General features: G+C 40.5%; 1 protein-coding gene across 1 annotated transcript in view; it reads left to right on the forward strand.

Moving 5' to 3' along the window:
- Window positions 1-21,378, forward strand: part of TENM2 (teneurin transmembrane protein 2) — a 1,208,485-nt gene that overhangs the window by 881,044 nt on the left and 306,063 nt on the right. The window contains exon 5 of the mRNA XM_084838625.1: window positions 14,008-14,246. Within this exon, the coding sequence (XP_084694751.1) occupies window positions 14,008-14,246 (239 nt within the window). The remainder of the gene's footprint in view (window positions 1-14,007; window positions 14,247-21,378) is intronic.

The raw sequence follows: 21,378 nt of genomic DNA on the forward strand, positions 1-21,378 counted from the left end.
TACTTGAATAATGATTATATGCTGCAGGCCAGCAAACCTACTGAAACAGCAAGTGGTGTCTGTCTGTGTCCATGGGCATATGCTTGTGTGGACAAAGGAGATGATTCTCCATATGTTTCTCCTTACAGCATATCTGTGCATATGTTTATCTGTCTGGAGACATTCACTTGAAATAGAATTCTAATCCTCTGTTTCATACTTTAATTACTGAACTCAAAACTGCTTCACACATGACATTTTCCTTCATCAGCGTAGGAGAAAAATTATACATCTGTATAGCTTACCATAGGCGATGGTTTTTGTCATGTACATATAGCTTGCATGTCTGTTCTATTATATACATATTGGGGATCTGTTGCCAGTGTTTGCTTCCCAATCCATATAAGTGCAGCAGGACTGACTTGTGTACAATCTTTACTCATTATCTTTCATTTCCTACATCTATGTGTAATTGGGCAGGAAAAATGGCAGACATAAGCAACCCCTAGTCTCTATATCACATACGATAAAGTTTTTGGAGATCAATTAATTTTTTATTTTGCATTTTAATATTATATGAGGCAATATGTTTTAAAGATTTCCTAGTGTTACCTTGTATTGCATTTGTTGGACTTTTTGTAGCTTGCCGGTGTGCTTTCATTTGACTGGACAGCTGTGCTTAGAGCCTCCCTTAATCTGTGATGATGCCCTAACACGTTTGTTTTTTTTTTTAATTAGGTCATAGGGACTTGGAATACTTGCCTTATTTTCCACAACTTTCTCCCAGGCTATGTGACGCCCTTGCTGTGGCACTTACCCAGAATACTGTATGGGCCATTGAAGGTGTAGCATACTAGCATTAGAATATTTTTCCTTCAGATTTGAATTGCCATGCTCAAATGCATTCAAGTTTAGAAACATTGGAGGCTGCTGTATACCAAGTCACAACATTGTTCCATCTAGCCCAGTAGTGTCCACACTAACTGGCAATGGCTTTCCAGGGTTTCAGGCAGGAATGTTTCCTGCCCTACTAGGAGATGCCAGGAATTGAGCCTGAGACCTTCTGCATGAAGATCCGGTACTCTACTCCTGAGCCACCTGCTCCCCCCATTTTTTTCTCTTTTTTACAATATACGTGATGCAGGATTCAGCCACTTATGGGAATATTTGTTAGTCTGATTAGCTTTGCAGAGCAATAGTGACATACAGGTTTAAAAGTTGTTTTGAAAGCCTGTCATGAACTGCTCACTTGAAGGAATTTGGCCATCTCCTTTATCAGAGGGTCTTGTGACCTTTGACTACACGTTTCTTTTCTGTGCTTCTCTGGTGGCTGTGATTGATTGCATGGTCATTTTCCCAAGATAGGGGAAGCCCTTGATATATAGTGTAGGATGCTATATTTTAAGGAGGATTAAGACCTCTGCAGGGGGAGGGAGTGTGGGGTGAGTGACTGACACATCCACCATCTAATCCTAGGGCATGTTTTACATAGCGGGGTAAGCACGACCTCTTTTGGACACCCTGAAAATTTGAAGGCTGCTCTTGCACAAAAATTGTTGCTCTACTGTTCTGGAATTTGACAACCTTGATCTGCTCAGAAGAGGCAACTTTCCCTCCAATTTTCTTCCAGTTCTGCCAAGAAATAAAAAGGTTATTGGCAGTCCCCTTAAAAATAAATAAATAAATGTGTGTAACGCAAAGACCGTTGTGCCTAATTCTTTTTGACACTTGGCAGGCATAATCCCCTTTGAAGGCACTGCTATGCCTGCAACTATCATCCAATTCTGAAAAGAGAAAAAAAATTGCTGTTTTTTAAAATTCCCATTATAGTCAGTGGGAGGCATGATGCCTCAGTTTTCATAGAATCATAGAATAGTAGGCTTAGAAGGCCATCAAGTCCAACCCCCTGCTTTTCCAAAGCTTGACTCAGGTTTGGTGGCTAGTCAAAGTGGACTAACTCTGAATCAGTCCAAGCAAAAGCAGTCCATCTTCCAAAGTGCTGAATCGGAGTCCAAGTAAAAGTGGGGCATTGGTGCACAGCTCTGTTACTTAAGCATATGGGGTTCCATTTAGGCTTGCAGAGCTCTATCAGTCAAGAGCATTTAACCCCAAAAGATACTTTCATTAGCAAAACAAAGAAAGACAAAGTTATCCACAAAATAAGCAATTTAGAGGAGAAAACCAGTAAATTATAACCGTTTTATTATATCTCAGTATTGGTGATAGTTGACCAATAGTCAATATTGGTGATAGGACCCCTTCATGGATCACTGCCTTGTTGTGGCGAAGGGGGTTGCGTAACTCAGTGAAACCATAAGCTATGCCGTGCAGGGCCACCCAAGACGGACAGGTCATGGCAGAGAGTTCTGACAAAATGTGGTCCACTGGAGAAGGAAATGGCAACCCACTCCAGTATTCTTGCCAAGAAAACCCCATGGAACGTATCACAAGGCTAAAAGAGATGACGCCGGAAGATGAGCCCCTCAGGTCAGAAGGTGTCCAATATACTACTGGGGAAGAGCAGAGGGAATTTCCAATTAGCGCCAGAAAGAGTGAAGCGTCTGGGCCAAAGCCAAAAGGACACTCAGCTGTGGATGTGTCTGGTGGTGAAAAGAAAATCCGATGCTGTAAAGAACAATATTGTTTAGGAAGCTGGAATGTCAGATCCATGAATCAAGGTAAGCTGTAGGTGGTCAAACATGAGATGGCAAGATTGAACATCGACATCTTGGGAATCAGCGAATGGACAAGCATGGACAAGCATGGGCAAATTTAATTCAGGTGACCGTTATATCTACTACTGTGGGCAAGAATCCCTTAGAAGACATGGAGTAGCACTCATAGTCAACAAAAGGGTGGGAAAAGCAGTACTGGGGTATAATCTCAAAAACAATAGAATGATCTCAGTACGACTCCAAGGCAAACCATTCAACATCACAGTAATTCAAGTCTATGCCCCAACCACTGATGCCAAAGAAGCTGAGGTTGATCGGTTCTATGAAGACCTACAACACCTTCTAGAACTAACACCCAAAAAAGATGTCCTCTTCATCATAAGGGATTGGAATGCTAAAGTAGGAAGTCAAGAAATAACTGGGATAACAGGCAAATAACCGGGATAACAGACAAGCATGGCCTTGGTGTACAAAATGAAGCAGGACAAAGGCTAATAGAGTTTTGTCAAGAGAACACGCTGATCATAGCAAACACTCTTTTCCGTAGTGATGTACGAAAGGTACTTACCTTTCGCGAATTATGTTTATGGTTGGGGGGGAGGCGTTCCGTCCCTCCCCCCGGAAACCTGGCCGGCTGGCTGTGCTCCGCAGCGATCCTGCGGAGCCGCCAGCCAGCTCTGCCAGCAGCCGGACATCCGGCCACTGGCTAGAAGGGATGCAAAAGGCGGTGGCCGTAGCCGCCGCCGTTTGCATCCCTGCAGTCAGCCATGATAGGCTACGTAAATGTTTATGTAGCCTATCACGGCTGACTTTAAAAAAAAATGCGCATACGCAAATGGCGGCGGCCACGGCCGCCACCATTTGCATTCCTTATTTTGTCACGTCTTAGACTACGTAAACATTTACGTAGACTAAGACGGCGAAAATAAGGGGAACGCAAATAACGTAGACGCTACGCTAATTGCGTTCCCCTTATTTTTGCCATCTTAGTCTACATAAATGTTTATGTAGACTAAGACGTGCCAAAATTAGGGACGCAAATGGCGGCGGCCAAAAAACAAAATTTTTTGTTTTCTTTTTTTTAAGTCAGCCGTGATAGGCTACGTAAATCTTTACGTAGCCTATCATGTTTTTTGTTTTGTTTTTTTAAACTGGAAATGGCGGCGGTTGCAGCCGGTCGGAAGACCAGCCGCCGCCGCACCACTGCCGCCGCCGGAGCCACCGCTGCCAGGAAGATCCGCCCAAGGTAAGTCTCGTCGCGGGGGGGCAGGCCGGGGGGGCGGGGGGCAGGCCACGAGATCCGTGGTGGAACTTTCGTACATCCCTACTTTTCCAACAGCACAAGAGGCGATTCTACACATGGACATCACCAGATGGTCAATATCGAAATCAGATTGATTATGTCCTTTGCAGCCAAAGATGGAGAAGCTCTATACAGTCAGTCAAAACAAGACCTGGAGCTGACTGTGGCTCAGATCATGAGCTTCTTATCACAAAATTTCAGCTTAAATTGAAGAACATAGGGAAAACCACTAAACCATTCAGGTATGACCTAAATCATATCCCTTATGAATATACAGTGGAGGTGAGGAATAGATTTCAGGGATTAGACCTGATAGACAGAGTGCCTAAGGAACTATGGATGGAGGTCCGTAACATTGTTCAGGAGGCAGCAACGAAATCCATCCCAAAGAAAAAGAAATGCAAGAAAGCCAAGTGGCTGTCTGATGAGGCTTTACAAGTAGCTGAGGAAAGAAGGGAAGTGAAAAGCAAGAGAGAAAGGGGAAGATATACCCAACTGAGTGCAGATTTCGAGAGAATAGGAAGGAGAGACAAGAAGGCCTTCTTAAATGAACAATGCAAAGAAATCGAAGAAAACAATAGAATGGGAAAGACTAGAGATCTCTTCAAGAAAATTGGAGATCTCAAGGGAACGTTTTGTGCAAAGACGGGCATGATCAAGGACAAAGAAGGCAGGGACCTAACAGAAGCAGATGAGATTAAGAAGAGGTGGAAAGAATACACAGAAGAACTATACAGGAAAGATCTGAATGTCCCTGATAGCCATGATAGTGCGCTCACTGAATTTGAGCCAGACATCCTAGAGCGTGAAGTCAAGTGGGCCTTAGGAAGCATTACTAACAACAAAGCTAGCGGAGATGACAGTCTTCCAGCTGAGCTATTTAAAATCCTAAAAGATGATGCTGTTAAAGTGCTGCACTCAATATGCCAACAAATTTGGAACACTCAACAGTGGCCACAAGACTGGAAAAGGTCAGTTTACATTCCAATTCCAAAGAAGAGCAATTCCAAAGAGTGTTCAAACTACCGCACAATTGCGCTCATTTCACATGCCAGCAAGGTTATGCTCAAAATCCTACAAGCTAGGCTTCAGCAGTATGTGAACCGAGAACTACCGGAAGTACAAGCTGGGTTTCGAAGAGGCAGGGGAACTAGAGATCAAATCGCCAACATTGGCTGGATCATGGAGAAAGCAAGAGAATTCCAGAAAAACGTGTATTTCTGCTTCATTGACTATGCTAAAGCCTTTGATTGTGTGGATCACAACAAACTGTGGCAAATTCTGAAAGAGATGGGAGTACCAGACCACCTTACCTGTCTCCTGAGAAACCTGTACGAGGGTCAAGAAGCAACAGTAAGAACAGGAAATGAACAACCGATTGGTTCAAAATTGGGAAAGGATACGACAAGGCTGTATATTGTCGCCCTGCTTATTTAACTTATATGCAGAGTACATCATGAGAAACGCCGGGTTGGATGAATCACAGGTCGGAATTAAGATTGCCGGGAGAATTATCAACAACCTCAAATACGCAGACGATACCACCCTAATGGCAGAAAGCAAAGAGGATCTAAAAACCCTCTTGTTGAGGGTGAAAGTGGAGAGTGCAAGCTGGTTTGAAACTCAACATTAAAAAAATGAATATCATGGCATCTGGCCCCATCACTTCCTGGCATATAGAAGGGGAAGAAATGGAAGCAGTGACAGATTTTTTTTTCTTGGGCTCCAAGATCACTGCAGATGGTGACTGTAGCCATGAAATTAAAAGACGCTTGCTCCTTGGGAGGAAAGCTATGGCAAACCTAGACAGCATAATAAGAAGCAGAGACATGGCCTTCCTGACAAAGGTTCATATACTGAAAGCTATGGTTTTCCCAGTAGCAACGTATGGCTGTGACTATATGGAAGGCTGAGCGCCGAAGAATTGATGCTTTCGAACTGTGGTGCTGGAGAAGACTCTTACGAGTCCCCTGGACTGCAACGAGGTCAAATCAGTCAATCCTAAAGGAAATCAACCTGGAGTGCTCATTGGAAGTTCAGATACTGAAGCTGAAGCTCAAATATTTTGGCCACCTAATGCGAAGAGAAAACTCCCTGGAAAAGACCCTGATGCTGGGAAAGACTGAAGGCAAAAGGAGACGGGGACGGCAGAGGATGAGATGGCTAGATAGCATCACCAATGCGATGAATATGGACTTGAGCACACTCCGGGAGAGAGCGCAGGACAGGAAGGCCTGGCGTGCTATGTTCCATGGGGTCAGGAAGAGTCGGAGACGACTGAACAACAACAACAACCATTGATGATAGTGTGTTGAGGACCCTAGAAAATTACTATGTTACGAATTGGGATCCCTATGCAATGACAGCACCCTAAATGGCTGATTTCTGAGTTCTTGTCCCCTCAGTGCCCTGGAGAGAACAATCTCTTTTTTGGAAGGACATTTTTAGGGAAATAAGTTTTCTTTGGGTCACTTGGCTAATGAAGGCATGGGAACTAGGATTAATGTCACCTCCAGATTTAGGACCAAACAATGGGGCAATTATATATGAAGCCATACCTTCCAAATGGCATGTTAATTACCCTAAGCACACGGAATCCCTCTAAACTGGTGGTTGAAATCATGGTTTGAAGTAAGTTTACAAACCATGGATATAATGCATATATAATGCTAAACTGTGGTTAACTGGAAAAGCTCTAGAGTGGGGAGGAGGGAGGATGAAGGAAGCATACATCACATGAATGGCTCCTGGTTTGCAAACCATGATTAACCAGGAGCCAGAGGCCTGTACCAGATTTAAACAAATATGTATTGTGCATCAGGTCAGCACTGTAAAGGTTTTTTTCTGGGGAGAAAGGAAAGGAGTAACAAAAAGATAGAAATATTTAATAGACATTATATTCATTGAAATTAGATTCTGCCAATTTGTTTCTAAGAGAATAATAACTTTGCTTCCTTCCCTGCCCCTCGCTGAAAACCTAAGAAGACTGTTCTCTTTTGTGTTTTGTTCTGATTATGGTTTCTCCCCTCTGAAATTATTTTTTTAATTTCCTAACTCAATTGGAAATGTCTTCCATAATACTGCATAATTCCAGACAGAGGAAAATGTGGTTAATATGCCATGAACTTCATAGCCAAGAAATCGCTCACTTCCACAAAGGAAAGGGTGCTGTCCTAGAGAATTACAGCTTCATCAGCGCAAAAGTCCTGTTAGCTCCCCACATGTGCTTGCTTCTTGCTTTCTAGACATGAGTCATATTTAGTACGCTTTTTCAGTGTGCTGCTACACAGATTGACTCCTCTTTCCTGTCTTTCATTACGACTTCTAATCTGACATCCTCTATTAACAACCTTTCTATCTGTAGTTCTAAGTATCATGTGCCATAGACATTGATTTTTGGAGAAAAAGGGAATGGCTTAATCTTAATGCCCAAAGAACAGGTATTGTTGTTCCAAGGACTGATAATGTTCATAGTGCTTTATGTTTTGTGAGCTTCCCAGAGAACACTATTTGGTGGTTTCTTAAATATCATAACTACCAGCAAACAGTGTGCAAATATTCCCCTTATTTTTGTCCCTGTGCACTTAGAATAATAGAATTGGAAGGGATTTTGGAGGTCATCTAGTCTAATCCCCTGCTGAATACAAGATCTGCAGTGCAGAATGCAACTACAGCATCCCTGACAGATAGCCATCCAGCCTCTGCTTAAATATCTCCAGAGAAGGAAAGCCTACCATCCTTCAAGGCAGTCTGTTCCACAGTCATTCAGCTTGTACTATAAAGAAATTTCAATCTTTGGCCTAATCTTTAGCCAAAATCTGCTTCAATGCCATTGCCACCCACTGGTTCTGATCCTGCTCTCTGAAGCAACAAAACAAGTCTGATCCCTCCTTGTTTTCACACATTCTGTGAAATTGCTTGATTACTGTACACTTGATGACTAGTAGTTGAATGTGTGATCTGTCTATATTGAAAAGTATTCTGTTTGAAATGGCGTTAGTTGATGTGAAAGTTGTGTCTGCGGTGCTATATCTGTGATCGATCGTTCATGCATCCTAATCTTCAGTTGTATTGCAAATCATAGTATGTTGAATATGCATGTGGGAACTAGTCCTTAGCCCTAGGGAACAATCATAAGCATAATTTCTTCATGATGCCCGTTTATTTCATAGGGCTTATATGAGTATATATATGGATCGCATCCTGTGTATTTCCACATCTAACCATTCCAATAAACCTGGGCTATGTTATGCAATACTTAAGGCTTTATACACATTTATACACATTTGCTATAAGGCATGTATAGGCTGCTTTTTAAGAGAGTGTCCCCAAAGCATGCAACCATTAAGAATACAACTAAAATGACATGAATTGTTTTTAGTTTATTCACACCTCCAGTTCCTCTGTAAATCAGTTGGGTCAGGCAGTTCTGAGAACATACCTCCCCGCAATTGATTTTTGGAAACGGGGAGATGTGATGAATCCATCCACTACCACCCTTTCTAGAAATGACTTTGAACAAAGAACATGGCCAGGCATCAAAAATCTGCATTTCTGCATATCCCAGGTTGACTCTTCACTTTCACCCCGTGACTCATTTGTTTGCAAGGTACATGCAAGAATCATTGGTGGATGCATGATCAGGTCCTCCCAGGCTACTGATTGGTCAGTTTGAATTTCCCTCTTTGGGTGCTGCCCAGTCCCCATTGAAATACATTTGCTCTTTGAGCAAATTCCTTTGCCTTCTGGTGGGGGGCAAAGAGTTAAGAGTGGGCCCTGTCATACTATGGAGCCCCAGGTCTCTCCCCCCAACCCCTGCTTTGATAAGTTACACTTAGCATTGTGTTAAGTACGTTTTAGTTAGCTAGTTTGATGTTTCATTTTATTTTAAAAGCAACTGATTATTTATGAACTTGGCTTTGCTTGATTCTTGAATAAATATACTGAATTGGAAACGGGAGTTCATTTAGGGGGTTTTGCCTAGCCTGAAGTTTGACCTTATCCATGTTCTGGACAGCTTGTCAATCATGCTGACCTAGTTTTTAAGGAATTAAGGAAGCTCTGGAAAAGAAACCTATCCTTCTTCATATATAAAAGCCATAAGCCTGGATTCCCACGTTTCCGAGTTATGAAATATGTGAGTGGTGATGGTCTTTCTCTGAGGAATAAAGACAAAGCGTGTCTTGCACCCAGCCCTACCCCACAGGGGTGGAGGTTTAGTCACAACATTCATTTTGCAGCTTTTATTACTGTCCACAGTAACACACATTTGGGTGATTCAGTGAGAATAAAGCAAGGAACACCTAAAACAATTTTGTACTTGACACAGGATATCTAAGTTTTCTCCAACACTCTGCTACCCAAGTTGGACAAATAGAATGGACAACTTGTTGACCTTTAACAATATCTCCAAACTTGGTACCTGAAGCAGGACATTTCACCATGCCTAAATATAGAATAGAGGCGGGGCTTCTGCAATAAGAATAAATTATATGGCCTGGTTGCCTTTGTAGATGCTACACATACAGTCTAAAGGATCTTATGGTATCCCCTCACTCTCTATACCCTCCAAGTAGATTGATAAGTAGCGCAAACCAAAATCCAGCAGTAACTAATGGAAATTCCTGGAAAGTTAATATCTGCCCAAGGACAACTGGAGAAATTGGGTGAAATCCAACATGGTGTGAGCTCTGCTCACACAATGAAACTTTCTCTTCCTCTCCTCCCCCAGTGCCCCTCATCTGCTCTGAAGATTCCACAACCCTCCAAAGTAGATTCGGGGGACTGCAGGTGGCTGCAGCAAGGAGGCTGTTCCAGTGACAGATTGTGTTCCAGTGACAGACAGACACCATTGGATACAAGCCATTGCTAGCTGACAACAACCTCTATTGCATGTGTGCAACAGTTTTCTTTTAAGTGCCAGAACTAAATAGTAATTTAAGAGTGTTTATTTGACTTCAGTATCAGTTAGATCAACAATTATGTGTTACTGTATTTAAATCCATTAATTAATAAATGCATGTTCTTGATTGAAACTTAGCTGACTAGGCAGAGAATGATGCCAAGTTCTTTTTTTATTGTGGACATTATACTTTCTAAACCATCTTGGTCTTGGCAAATTGGAAGGAAATTGTTTAGAAGTGTGAAGTGGCTGTGGCTTTTATTCACAGGAACATAGGAAGCTGCCTTATATCAATCTGGCTATTTCTCCATTCAGCCCAGTATTTCTTACTCTGACTGGCAGCAGCTTTCCAGGGTCTCAGGCAGAGCTCTTTCACATCACTGATCCCTTCTGCATGCAAAACATCAACTATGGTCAATTCTTGAGGCCAGTCGACTGTTGTGTTGCACCCTTTGAAACCCTTGGCAAAGGCTTAGTTAGCAACTGCTAAAAACAATTTATTTATTTATTATTTATTTAAATATTTCTTGGCTGCCTTTCAGGACAGAAGCCCTCCCAAGGCAGCTTACAGCAATAACATAATAAAAACAATTAAACTATTAAAAGCCATAAAAATATAACAACAATAAAAACAACAATAAAAGCCAACAATAAAACCAGCAACAATGCTAACAGCAGTAACAGCAACAATAGCAGTCATATCAAGAGAAGGCCAAGGTAAAATAATATGTTTTCAAGGTCTTCTTAAAAGTCTGCAATGACAGAACATGGCGGACCTCTAATGGCAGCTTGTTCCAAAGGTGTGGAGCCCCTGCAGAGAAGGCCCTCTCATGTGTGATCACCCACCTGACTGCTCTCACGGGCAAATGAGAGGGGCCTCTCTTTCTGATCCTAAAGTGAGGGCAGGCTGATATGGGTGCAGGCAGCCCTTCAAGTACATTGATCCAAAACCATTTAAAGCTTTAAAGGTCAAAACCAGCACTTTAAATTGTGCTTGGAAACACACTGGTAGCAGTGCTACCAAATCGCTTTGCCCCACCAATACTCAGGTGGCGGCATTCTGCACAAGCTGGAGTTTCTGAACCATCTTCAAAGGCAGCCCCATGTATAGTGCATTGCAGTAGTCCAGCCTGGACGTGACTAGTACATGGATAATTGAGGCAAGGTCCATCCTCTCCCGATAGGGCCGCAGTTGGCGTACCAGCCTAAGCTGGTAAAAAGCACTCAGACTGCGCACTTGGTCTTTCAGGGGGAGTGCAACCCCATCTATGACCAGTTGTAGACCTCCATCTGAAGTTGTTAGTTTCCCAACCCATAGTACCTCTGTCTTGCCTGCATTAAGTTTCAGCTTGTTCACTCACATCCATCCCAAAACAGCCTCCAGACACTGGTTCAAGAGTTCCACAGCCTCCCTGGGATGTACAGATGGAAACAAGAGGTAGAGCTGAGTATCATCCACATACTGATGACATTTCATCCCAAACCTCCTGATGACTTCCCCCAGCAGTTTCATGTAGATGTTAAAAAGCATGGGGCACAAGATAGAACCTTGTGGAACCCCACAGGCTAATGGCCATGGTGTGGAACCAAAGTCTCCCAGCACCATCTTCTGAGACCACTCCTCCACAAAGGCCTGGAATCACTTTAAATCTGTGCCTCCCAAGCCCAATCCAGATAAACGATCCAGAAGGATACCATAGTCAATGCTGAGAGGTCTAGAAGAACCAACAGGGTTGCACTCCCCCCATCCATTCCCTGGCGTAAGTCATCAACCATGGCGACCAAGGCCATAACCAGGCCTGAAACCTGATTGGAATGGATCTAAATAAACAATTCCATTTGTTGTTCAGTCGTTAAGTCGTGTCCGACTCTTCGTGACCCCATGGACCATAGCACGCCAGGCCTTCCTGTCCTCCGCTCTCTCCCGGAGCGTTCTCAAGTTCATATTCATTGCATCGGTGATGTTATCTAGCCATCTCATCCTCTGCCATCCCCTTCTCCTTTTGCCTTCAATCTTTCCCAGCATCAGGGTCTTTTCCAGGGAGTTTTCTCTTCACATTAGGCAGCCAAAATATTTGAGCTTCAGCTTCAGTATCTGTCCTTCCAATGAGCAGTCAGGATTGATTTCCTTTAGGATGGACTGATTTGACCTCGTTGCAGTCCAGGGGACTCGTAAGAGTCTTCTCCAGCACCACAGTTCAAAAGCATCAATTCTTCGGTGCTCAGCCTTCCTTATAGTCCAGCTCTCACTCACTGGACTATATACATTTCTACTGGGAAAAAAACAATTCCATTAGCTTTGCTTAAATATTCATACCAGACTTCATTCTTTCTTTATGAACAGAGTGTCATAATAATAGTAGGAATTTGTACTGATTGATGCGATCATTTTCTCTCTTCTACCTGGTCTTCCATTGGATATTACTGTTTGTGTAAAAGTTCCTATCACTGATTCCTCATGTGTACACCTAATTCTCTAGACATGGAAGCAGAATGTTGCAGCCCATACTGCATGTCTTGATATATGTGATCTCTTTTCCCTTTCTGGTATACCTGGTGATATGCTCCTATACTCCATTGTAGTGGTGGTGGAGTAGAAAGGGTGGAAGAAGTTTTTAGTTCAAGGTTTCCAGTGATTTCAATAAAAATTTTAAGGTTTTACCATTGCCATGACTAGAACTAACGCCAAGGAGGCATGGGATTCCAACTCATTTCCATTCCTTCTTGCCACACTTCCAACTCTTTCCAGGTTTCCCCATGGCACTGGCATGGCCAGTATAATGGTTATGCTGCTGGCATACTCCTGCTAGCACAAGGATTATTTCTACAATAATATCATTTGAGAGGGTGGAGAGCTAGTGCAGCACTGTATTCTGCCAGCACAAAGGGGTCTGAGAGCAATTCCACTAGCACAACAAGGCTTCGGAGTACCCAATGCATGTAAATTGACAGTAGGATTCTACTGTTAATTGGATAGTCTGAGGTCTTAGGTAGCATTGTCAAGTTGCAGGAGAGCCCAGAATGCTGGCTTGTTTTTTTTTAATGGAGCTGAATTTCATGTATTTTACCATTTAAGACATCATTAGGTGAGCTCAGTGAAGAAATCTCCTGTGATGGTAATGTGCATGTTGTGGTCCAGTAATTTAAGTGCTCTCTGTTTTTTAATGCAAGGTTATTTCTTTTCCACTTGCTATGGTTGGAAATTGTTGTCAGTCAAAGCCTATGAAAATAACAATAATAAAAAGATGTATGGGAGTTCCTGTAATCTGGAGGGAGTCAGTACAGCTTTTTAATATCTCTAATATTTAATATGTGCTTTCCTTAGATTGCTAATGGACTCTTCACTCTGTCAGCAGTGAATTCTCACCAATTTCTTCTGTAAAGATAGCTGTGACCTGTTCTAATTCAACTTTTTGTAATTTTGAGATTTAATTACTCTAATGTGCTATACAGGCTTTTGAACCATGTTCAAGCCCTGTAAATAGTGCATAATCTGTTTCCTGATTGGGCAAATCATTGATTATACTGATCTTCTAGAGTTTGGACTTGTGGGGTTTTTTTATTAAGCTTCATATGGCTTCCATTAGCCTTCTGGGTGTAATTAAAGATGTTAGTCTTAGCTTCTAATGTTCTGAACTGTATTTAGAAACTATCAGACTTCCCAGTGTCCCATAGAAACCCAAACAACTGAGAGCAACTTCCTAACTATATCATTTGTACAGAAAGTTTGATTTTCAGCAGCATATAGATTGTGTTTTCGGTTGCTATTTTATATTTGTCACTCTCTTCTTCTGGAAGTTTGCCAGGGCTGAAGCCTGAGTGTATTTCAGATCAAGATCTTTCAGTTTGGAGTGGCATTTAGTAATTAGATAAGGAAGAATAACTTTTTATTACAGCATCTAACTTTAACATTCTAATATGAGAATCTGATTCAAAACAGTACAAAATAACTGGATTTATTTCAAAATTTGTGTATTTCCTTAAAATAATTGTTAGACATTATTCCACAATTAAAACTAAGCATCATAAGCAAAATGAAGTTTCCTTTTCTCTTCATTTTTGTCACTAGCTCATTTTATATTCCAAACTAGCTGAGATACTATACTGTCCTGCATTTGTTAACAATGGTAAATTTGTCTGCATTTCAGGCATTTTTTGTTCAAGACATCTTCTGGAACAACTCCTCTGTTCAGTAGTTCTTCCCCTGGATACCCTTTGACCTCAGGAACAGTTTACACACCGCCTCCTAGACTGTTACCTAGAAATACTTTCTCCAGAAATGCATTCAAGCTGAAAAAGCCCTCCAAGTACTGTAGCTGGAAATGTGCTGCTTTATCAGCTATCGCCGCTGCAATCTTGCTTGCCATACTGCTGGCCTATTTCATAGGTAAGTCCGTGTTTCACCTAAGCGTACATGAACAGTTTCACATTATCCTGCTGTACTCCTCATCATGCATTTTTTCAAGTATATCAACGAGTAAAATGTTAACAAGTACATTGTTTCCAAAATCCTTTTCCCAGAGTATTGGATGGTGGAGGCAGTGTTGCAGGGAAAGAAGTACATTGCTTCAAGGTGTTAGGCATTTTAGATCTAATGTAATTTTAATTAGATATTTTACATTTGGTTTTTAATTTGTTTTAATTAAGTTTTCTTGATAGTTTGGGCTATCAAATACTTCATGGTAAAACCCTGAGGCTGGCCACGATTGTAATGTTTTAGAATCACAACAGGTGTTGCAACTATCACATAACCTAATTTCATTCGTTCTCTGCATCATAAGTTGACTGGGGGAAAAATAACCTTGTGGTGAAAAATGGTTGTGTGGATATTGAGTATACAAATGGTTGTGTGGATATTTGGTATACATTCCTATGGACAACGTTGCCTTCCTTCTCCAGTGGATCCAAATGAAGTTTTGCCCACTTCAGATGCATATTCAGAGTGAGTTGGAATATAGCCACCATTTCTTTGTTACAGTAATTTTTTGTTCATACAATAACTGGCACTTTTCAGATAAACTCAGAATACATAAAGCCTCTCTTTAACTTTTGTTCTTATTCCATCATGTCATGTGCTGTGGCACTGATTTAGTGGCTCCATACTCTTTCATTGTTAGATTGCTTGTTGTTTTTATTTCCAAATCAGCTTGTTCCTTGTACTATTGTCTGGTCCAATATTGATCTTTCTTTTAAAATGTTCTCAGATGTTAAGTCTACTATATCAAGACAATCTGGCAGTCAATGGGCTTTTCCACCTCCACCATAATTTTAATGACAGCCATAAATTTGCAAATTCTATAGCTTCCTTTGGTTCTAGCAATTTTCATTCTGTGATTACATAGTAGGAACACTGTTCCAGTTATTAGAGATGTGCAAACGCTAGTTAGAGTGCCTGCAGCAAGCTCCACATACCTATGCAATTTGCTTCTGGCAGTTTATTTAGTAAAAGTAGAGAAGTGAGTCCAAAATAGATTTCATTTGGGCCAAGGCTTTTGTGGGGCAACTAAAAGAGAGAAGACTCAGAATAGAAAATTGCCTTTCTTTATAGAGAATGGCAATAGAGAATGCAGGGTGAATGTTCCATAAATAAAACTATGCAAGTAGCTGTGCAGTATGTACCCCACTTCTAGATTAGGCTGCAGTCCTGTACACTTACAGTTAGAAAGTTGAATATAGTGGGACTTATTTCTAAGTAAACATTTACAGGATTGCACTGCTTATCGTGCTTATCTAACATAAAAGCCCATATTGTTTGACATCTGCGAGTATTTATTAACATCAACATCAGAGAACTATGAGTAAAATGGTCAAAAGCAGGTCTCCACCTGATCAGTGCCTGGATGGGAGCTTGTTAGGACTCCATATAAGCTGCTCTGAACTTTCTGAAGAAGAGTGCAATAGACAAATAATGAACAAATAAAGAATGTGATATTTTGAATTCTGCTAATGTTTATTGTGACTAACATTCAAAAATTATTTGTTTCATTTCTTTTCTTTTCAATCTATTGTTGTTGTTGTTGTTGTTATTTGCAAATTCTGCTTCCAGATCTGAATTTAAGATATGAACATTTATTACTTTGCAAATGATACTACTTTAAATCTGTATCCTGCCTGCTTCTGGAAGCCAATAAAAATGCTTGCAAATATCCACAGCTGTGAGGAACACCACCACACAGAAGCATATTTTATCAGCCTTCATATGTTGGGATAATGTTTAACTGACCCTCAGTAATAGGAGTATATGAGTTAAAGTACTTTTAAATGTTTTTTACACTCTGCCTTCTATAAATAGAAATGCAGTTATATGCAATGTGTAATCAACCCTTCAGCGTCAATGTCTGGACTGTGGTCATCTTGAACCATGAATTTTAGCAAGACTCAATATTTAATTAGCATATTTTATTGCTATATTAGATAGAAGTAGAATATTAGGAGAGGGGTAAACAGTGACCTGGTTTGCACATAATGCTAACCCATCGTTTATTTAACCCATTTTTTTTCCCTACCCAGGGCTTGACTGGCAGATAATTGAAGAAACCATGCTTTGTTTTTCCCATACTTGGTTGTGTTTTTTCCTTCCTCCTTCGCCTGCTCCCTCTCTGTATTACACATGCCTTTGTGATGCTGTAGTACTGGCATGTAGAGTATCTGATTTTTTTTTGCCGCTCTTGCCTCCCGCTGCTGTAGCCTATTGAGACAACCATGAACAACCATGGTTCTGGGTTGGCATGTAATGACAACCCATGGTTTAAACAATCCAGAGTTCACAACCCAACAACAAACCATGCATTCTCTTTCTGGGTGTTTTGCAGTTAACAAGCCATGGGTTGTTAGCACAGCTGTGTTCGCACAACATGACTACCCAGAATTCAACAACCTGTACCATGGCTTAGAGCTGTGTGTGAACCTAGTCATGTAAAATTAGCTACTACAAAGTACAAATAAGATGTGCATGGTAATGTTTCAAATTATATAATGGAATACAATGTGTTTTGTTATGTGTCAGATTCCATATAGGTTTGTTTATGCACCCAAGTAAGGGTTCTTACAAGTGAAGGAGCACTTTTTTCTTGGAGGCATGGAAACGCTGGCTGGTTAAGTTGGTTCTTTCAGCTTTCTCTGAAGTAGTATTACTGGACAAATACATCTAGCTTTTCATCTTGGAGAAAATTAAAAACAAGATTAAAAAGTTGTTCTGAGGTCAGGGAAAAAGGAATATGCAAAAGTCTTAAAGCTGTAACCACTTTTAAAAAGCAGGTTTTGTTGTTTTTACCCTTTCAATACCTGCTGTGTGTATTTCTCCATTTGTGTTCTCCCCTTCATTTGCAGTCAGTTTGAATTTCTGCCTGTTTTGTATATGCACCAAGAAAGCAAGCTTAATTCAGGAAAAAATCTTTATGGGTTTTCCCAGTGTGACTACATTTGTCGATTCTGATAACATCATGACATCAGTATTGCACTTTTATGTTGTCACATTGTGTTTCTGTAAGCATCAGCACATTGTGTCAAAACCTTGTCAACACTTTGTCATGATATTTCAGAAAAGATCAAACCAATCTATAACAAAATCTAGTGTGCTCCTTGTAATGTTATGATTGCGGTTTAGCCCGTTTAAAACCAGGTCTTTCTAAAATAGTGGGGCCAAGTGGAAAATGCAGGAAGAATATAATGACTTTTGCCCTCAATCGTTAAAATAAAGCATATGCCACATGTCCTATTGTTGTCCCATATTTCCACTTCATAGCTGGAGCAGAGATCTGTCAGTTAAATTAGTTTTTAGTTCTTTACTTTCATGCCAAACTTAAAGAACTCGAAAGTCACCTTGTCATTTTTTCACTGCAGTAATTCTTTCCAAATGTAAAATGCTACATTTTAACTGTTCCTCTAAACTACTCTGAGTTCTGTCAATCTGACTCTGAGCTTGAAAAAGCATCAGGCCATCAACACGTCAGTATGTTAAAAGCGTGGTAATTTTCAGTACTTAGGGTTTCTTTTGGAAACAATAGAAGTATTATTTTTGAGGGAAGCTAAAAGCCTGCCATGTATTTAAAGTTGTTCTACTTGAAAATTGATATGTTGAGACTCATGCTGATGAGTTTTAGAGTGCTGGGACTATTTTGTCGCCCTCCATCATGTGAAATAGACCTGGGCTTGGGAAAATAAAAGGGAAGTGACAGAAGGATATGGTGAAGATGATACAGTTGTGCTTATATAACACCTATAGTATGTGTACAGAATAGGAGGAATACTTGCAATTGATTCAGTCTTAAGTTCTGACTGTAAATGCAGATGAGATTATTAAATATATTCATACCTTATCTTAGTGTATAAATATAATGTGTAAATAAAATTGCTTAGATTCTCTCTTCTAAATTAGTTAAACATAAGACTGCCATCTATATATTTGCTCAAGAAGGCATATATACCAAGAAGTCAAGAAGGCATATATACCAAGAAGTCATCTACACCTTGCCTTGCCCATTTCTACGATCTAAGATGCTAGCACAGTAGCTTATAAGACCAAGCATAAGACTCTCAGAACTCAAGATGTTCCTATAACTGGGATTTGGTCACACATCCCATTACCAGTTCTGCTCCTGCTATTGGCAGAGTATATGGGGTTGTTTGAATGACATGACAGCCCATTAGGCTGTGGTACATGCGGGTGCCATTTTGAATATCCAACTCCTGCTTGGGGGTTGTCATGTCATGCAAACCCAATGAGTGTGGGTTATGTGAGGGTTAAAAAACCTCGCATAACCCATGATCTGTTTTAGGTTGTATGAGGGTTGTTTAACCTTTGCATAACCCATGCTCACCAGGTTTGCATGACATGACAACCCCCAAGTGGGTGAAGTATGTTCAGTGTGACACCCATAGGCACCATGGCTCTACAAGCTGTGACATGTCATCCAAATCCAATCTATCAGTGCTATGCAAGGCTATACAACCCAGGTCTGGAAGCAGGACAAAGCCAGCCATGTTCAGAAATCTAAGAGGCACTTGAGTTGACACATTTTACATCTCTTAGGTTTTTATAGTAAACATTTTTCATGACAACTAGGGCACAGATGTTTCATGCTAGGCCCTTTATTTAACATTATAAGCTGTATATTTTGTTTTTTCTAGGGTCATGGAAGATGGAGTATGGCATTGCCTAGTATATTTGATTTTCAACTGGGAATTGGGGCCCACTATTGGGATGCAGCCTGACCTAAAGTGGGTTGCAGCAGAACTACTACCATACAAATATATGATTAAAAAAATAAGAAATGAGTCCCCAAATGCATGTTCATCTGAGTTGATCCAAGGGAAAGGTTGAAGGCTGCTGGCCTACTAAACACTACATACACCTAATTGTATTGGTGTCACTAATGAGACACAATGCCAGTGCAGTTTTGTTTTTTGTATTTTAAAAAGTGGCTTATGTTTTTACTTGTATATATCTCATATATAAAATATGGATTCAATTAGAGAAAAATTAGAGGGGTAATCCCAAGGAAAGGTGTTCTGTTTATATGTATTTCTTTAAATCTTTGAAGAGTAATCTCCTCTCCAGAGTAATTTTATGGGTAGGGTGAGTAAAAAAAGGAAGCAGTAATTTCCCTAGCAAGAACTGCTCCCTTACAAAATACTCCTTCTATCTCTCCATATTTATATTACCTAATTATTACACTATTGCTTCAGGACTGAGGCTGGCATGACGTTAGAAGTGATACAGAAAGTGCAGCATTACTCCTAAAACTATATCTGTACATACCTAGGAAACCAGGCTGTTGGTGCAGGATTTGTACTAGATAGTATATAGAACTAAGGAAGGAAAGTGCTGGTTTTGTTTGCCTCCATCACAGCTCTTTTCCTCTCAGAAAAGCAAGTACCTAATTAGGATAGCTAAGACTAGGATTACCCCATTTACATGAAGGTAGGTACACCAACACTTACAGTAATAGGGAGATTATCATGTTCCAGTACTAGAGGTATGGGCATAGCCAAACAATGATGCAAAATATACAATCCACAATACTGGTATACAATCCACAATACTGCTGACCTATCCAGAAATGTAAGTAAATTATCCTACAGAATCCATTAGACAATTCCTATTGAGACTAATAAGAGAAGGGAATCTTACAAATTAGACTCCAGCCTATGCAATGTTTACATCCAATAATGACTTAAAATACTACTCTCAACTTCATCTTACCCTCCCCCCTTAGATTTCCTGCTTATTTAGCCCACTTTCAATCACCAATTGGAAAAATATGGGCAAGTGGGTATTAGGATTCTAACCCACTAATATTCCCCACATACTGTTCACTTGGTCCTTAGTAGTTACTAGGCAGAAGAGAAACACAGGTCACTAACAGTTATCATAATCTAAATTTAAGCAAGGTTGCTCTTGCTATTTTACCGTGTTGTACTGTTTGTACCCCATTTTGGGATTATTTTATAATGGGAAGTGGGTTAAAAAAAAACCTTAATTAAATAAATATCAATCCACAGTTTGGCAGACTCAAGGCTACAATATCAGGAGAAGTAGAAATTAAGAGAACTAACCCAGCCTTAGCTCTCCCTCAATAAGAACATGGAACTGGTATCCAGTTTTAATGTGGCTCTCCCCTGTACCTTGTCTGTTGTAACAAAATAACATCTGAGTTTTGCAGATAGCCTTTGACAGCTTTGTCCTTTCTTTTAGAAACACAGCCTGCAATATTCCATAATATAGTTCTTAATGGCAAACTTGCATAAGACGTGAATAGTTAATTTTCAGAGATAATCCTATCTATCACCCCTACTTTATCAAAGAAAATGTTTCCATTCTTCTCTGGTCTTGATATAAGATAATAATTCTCTTGAGTTCCCCAGCACAAAAGAAGCTTGAGATCGATTTTCAGTCCATTTATTATGCAATTGCTCATTTAAACCAGGCTCTGGCACACAAATAAAAAGACATAGTCAAGTTTTCCCCTTACAATTACTGTTTCTGTGAAGACTATCAGTGGATCTCTCTATCTTGATTCATTTATCTTTAAGAGATTCAAGTATTTATACAATGGATTCTTTTCAGTACCAATATATTTATGGTATATATTTATGGATTCTTTTCAGTACCAATATATTTATGGTAAATTGGTACCTTATCATTTATCCTTGGGCTACAAAAAGCTGAAAGCGGTATTATCCCAATGGATCAAAGATGCTGACCTGGTTTGCATGACATGGCATGGCTCATTGTAAGTTACTTAACCTGCGGGCTCCACTTGGCATAATCAGCTTCCACTTGGGGATTGTTGTGACCTGCGACCCCAGAGAGCGTGGGTTATGCGAAGGTTAAACAACATGGTTTGTTCTAGGGTTATACAAGGGTTGCATGACATGACAACCCTGAGTGGGGGTTGGATATGCAGAATGACAGCCAAATGCTTCCTGCACATACCACAGCCTCACTGTGGGTTAAATAATCCACAGTGGGCTGTTGTGTAGTGCGAACCAGATCACTGAATCTCGGAGCTCTATAA

The sequence above is a fragment of the Heloderma suspectum genome, chromosome 2, assembly GCF_057233095.1.
Source record: "Heloderma suspectum isolate Gila_16-S chromosome 2, 16-S_ref, whole genome shotgun sequence".
NCBI classification, from domain to species: domain Eukaryota; kingdom Metazoa; phylum Chordata; class Lepidosauria; order Squamata; family Helodermatidae; genus Heloderma; species Heloderma suspectum.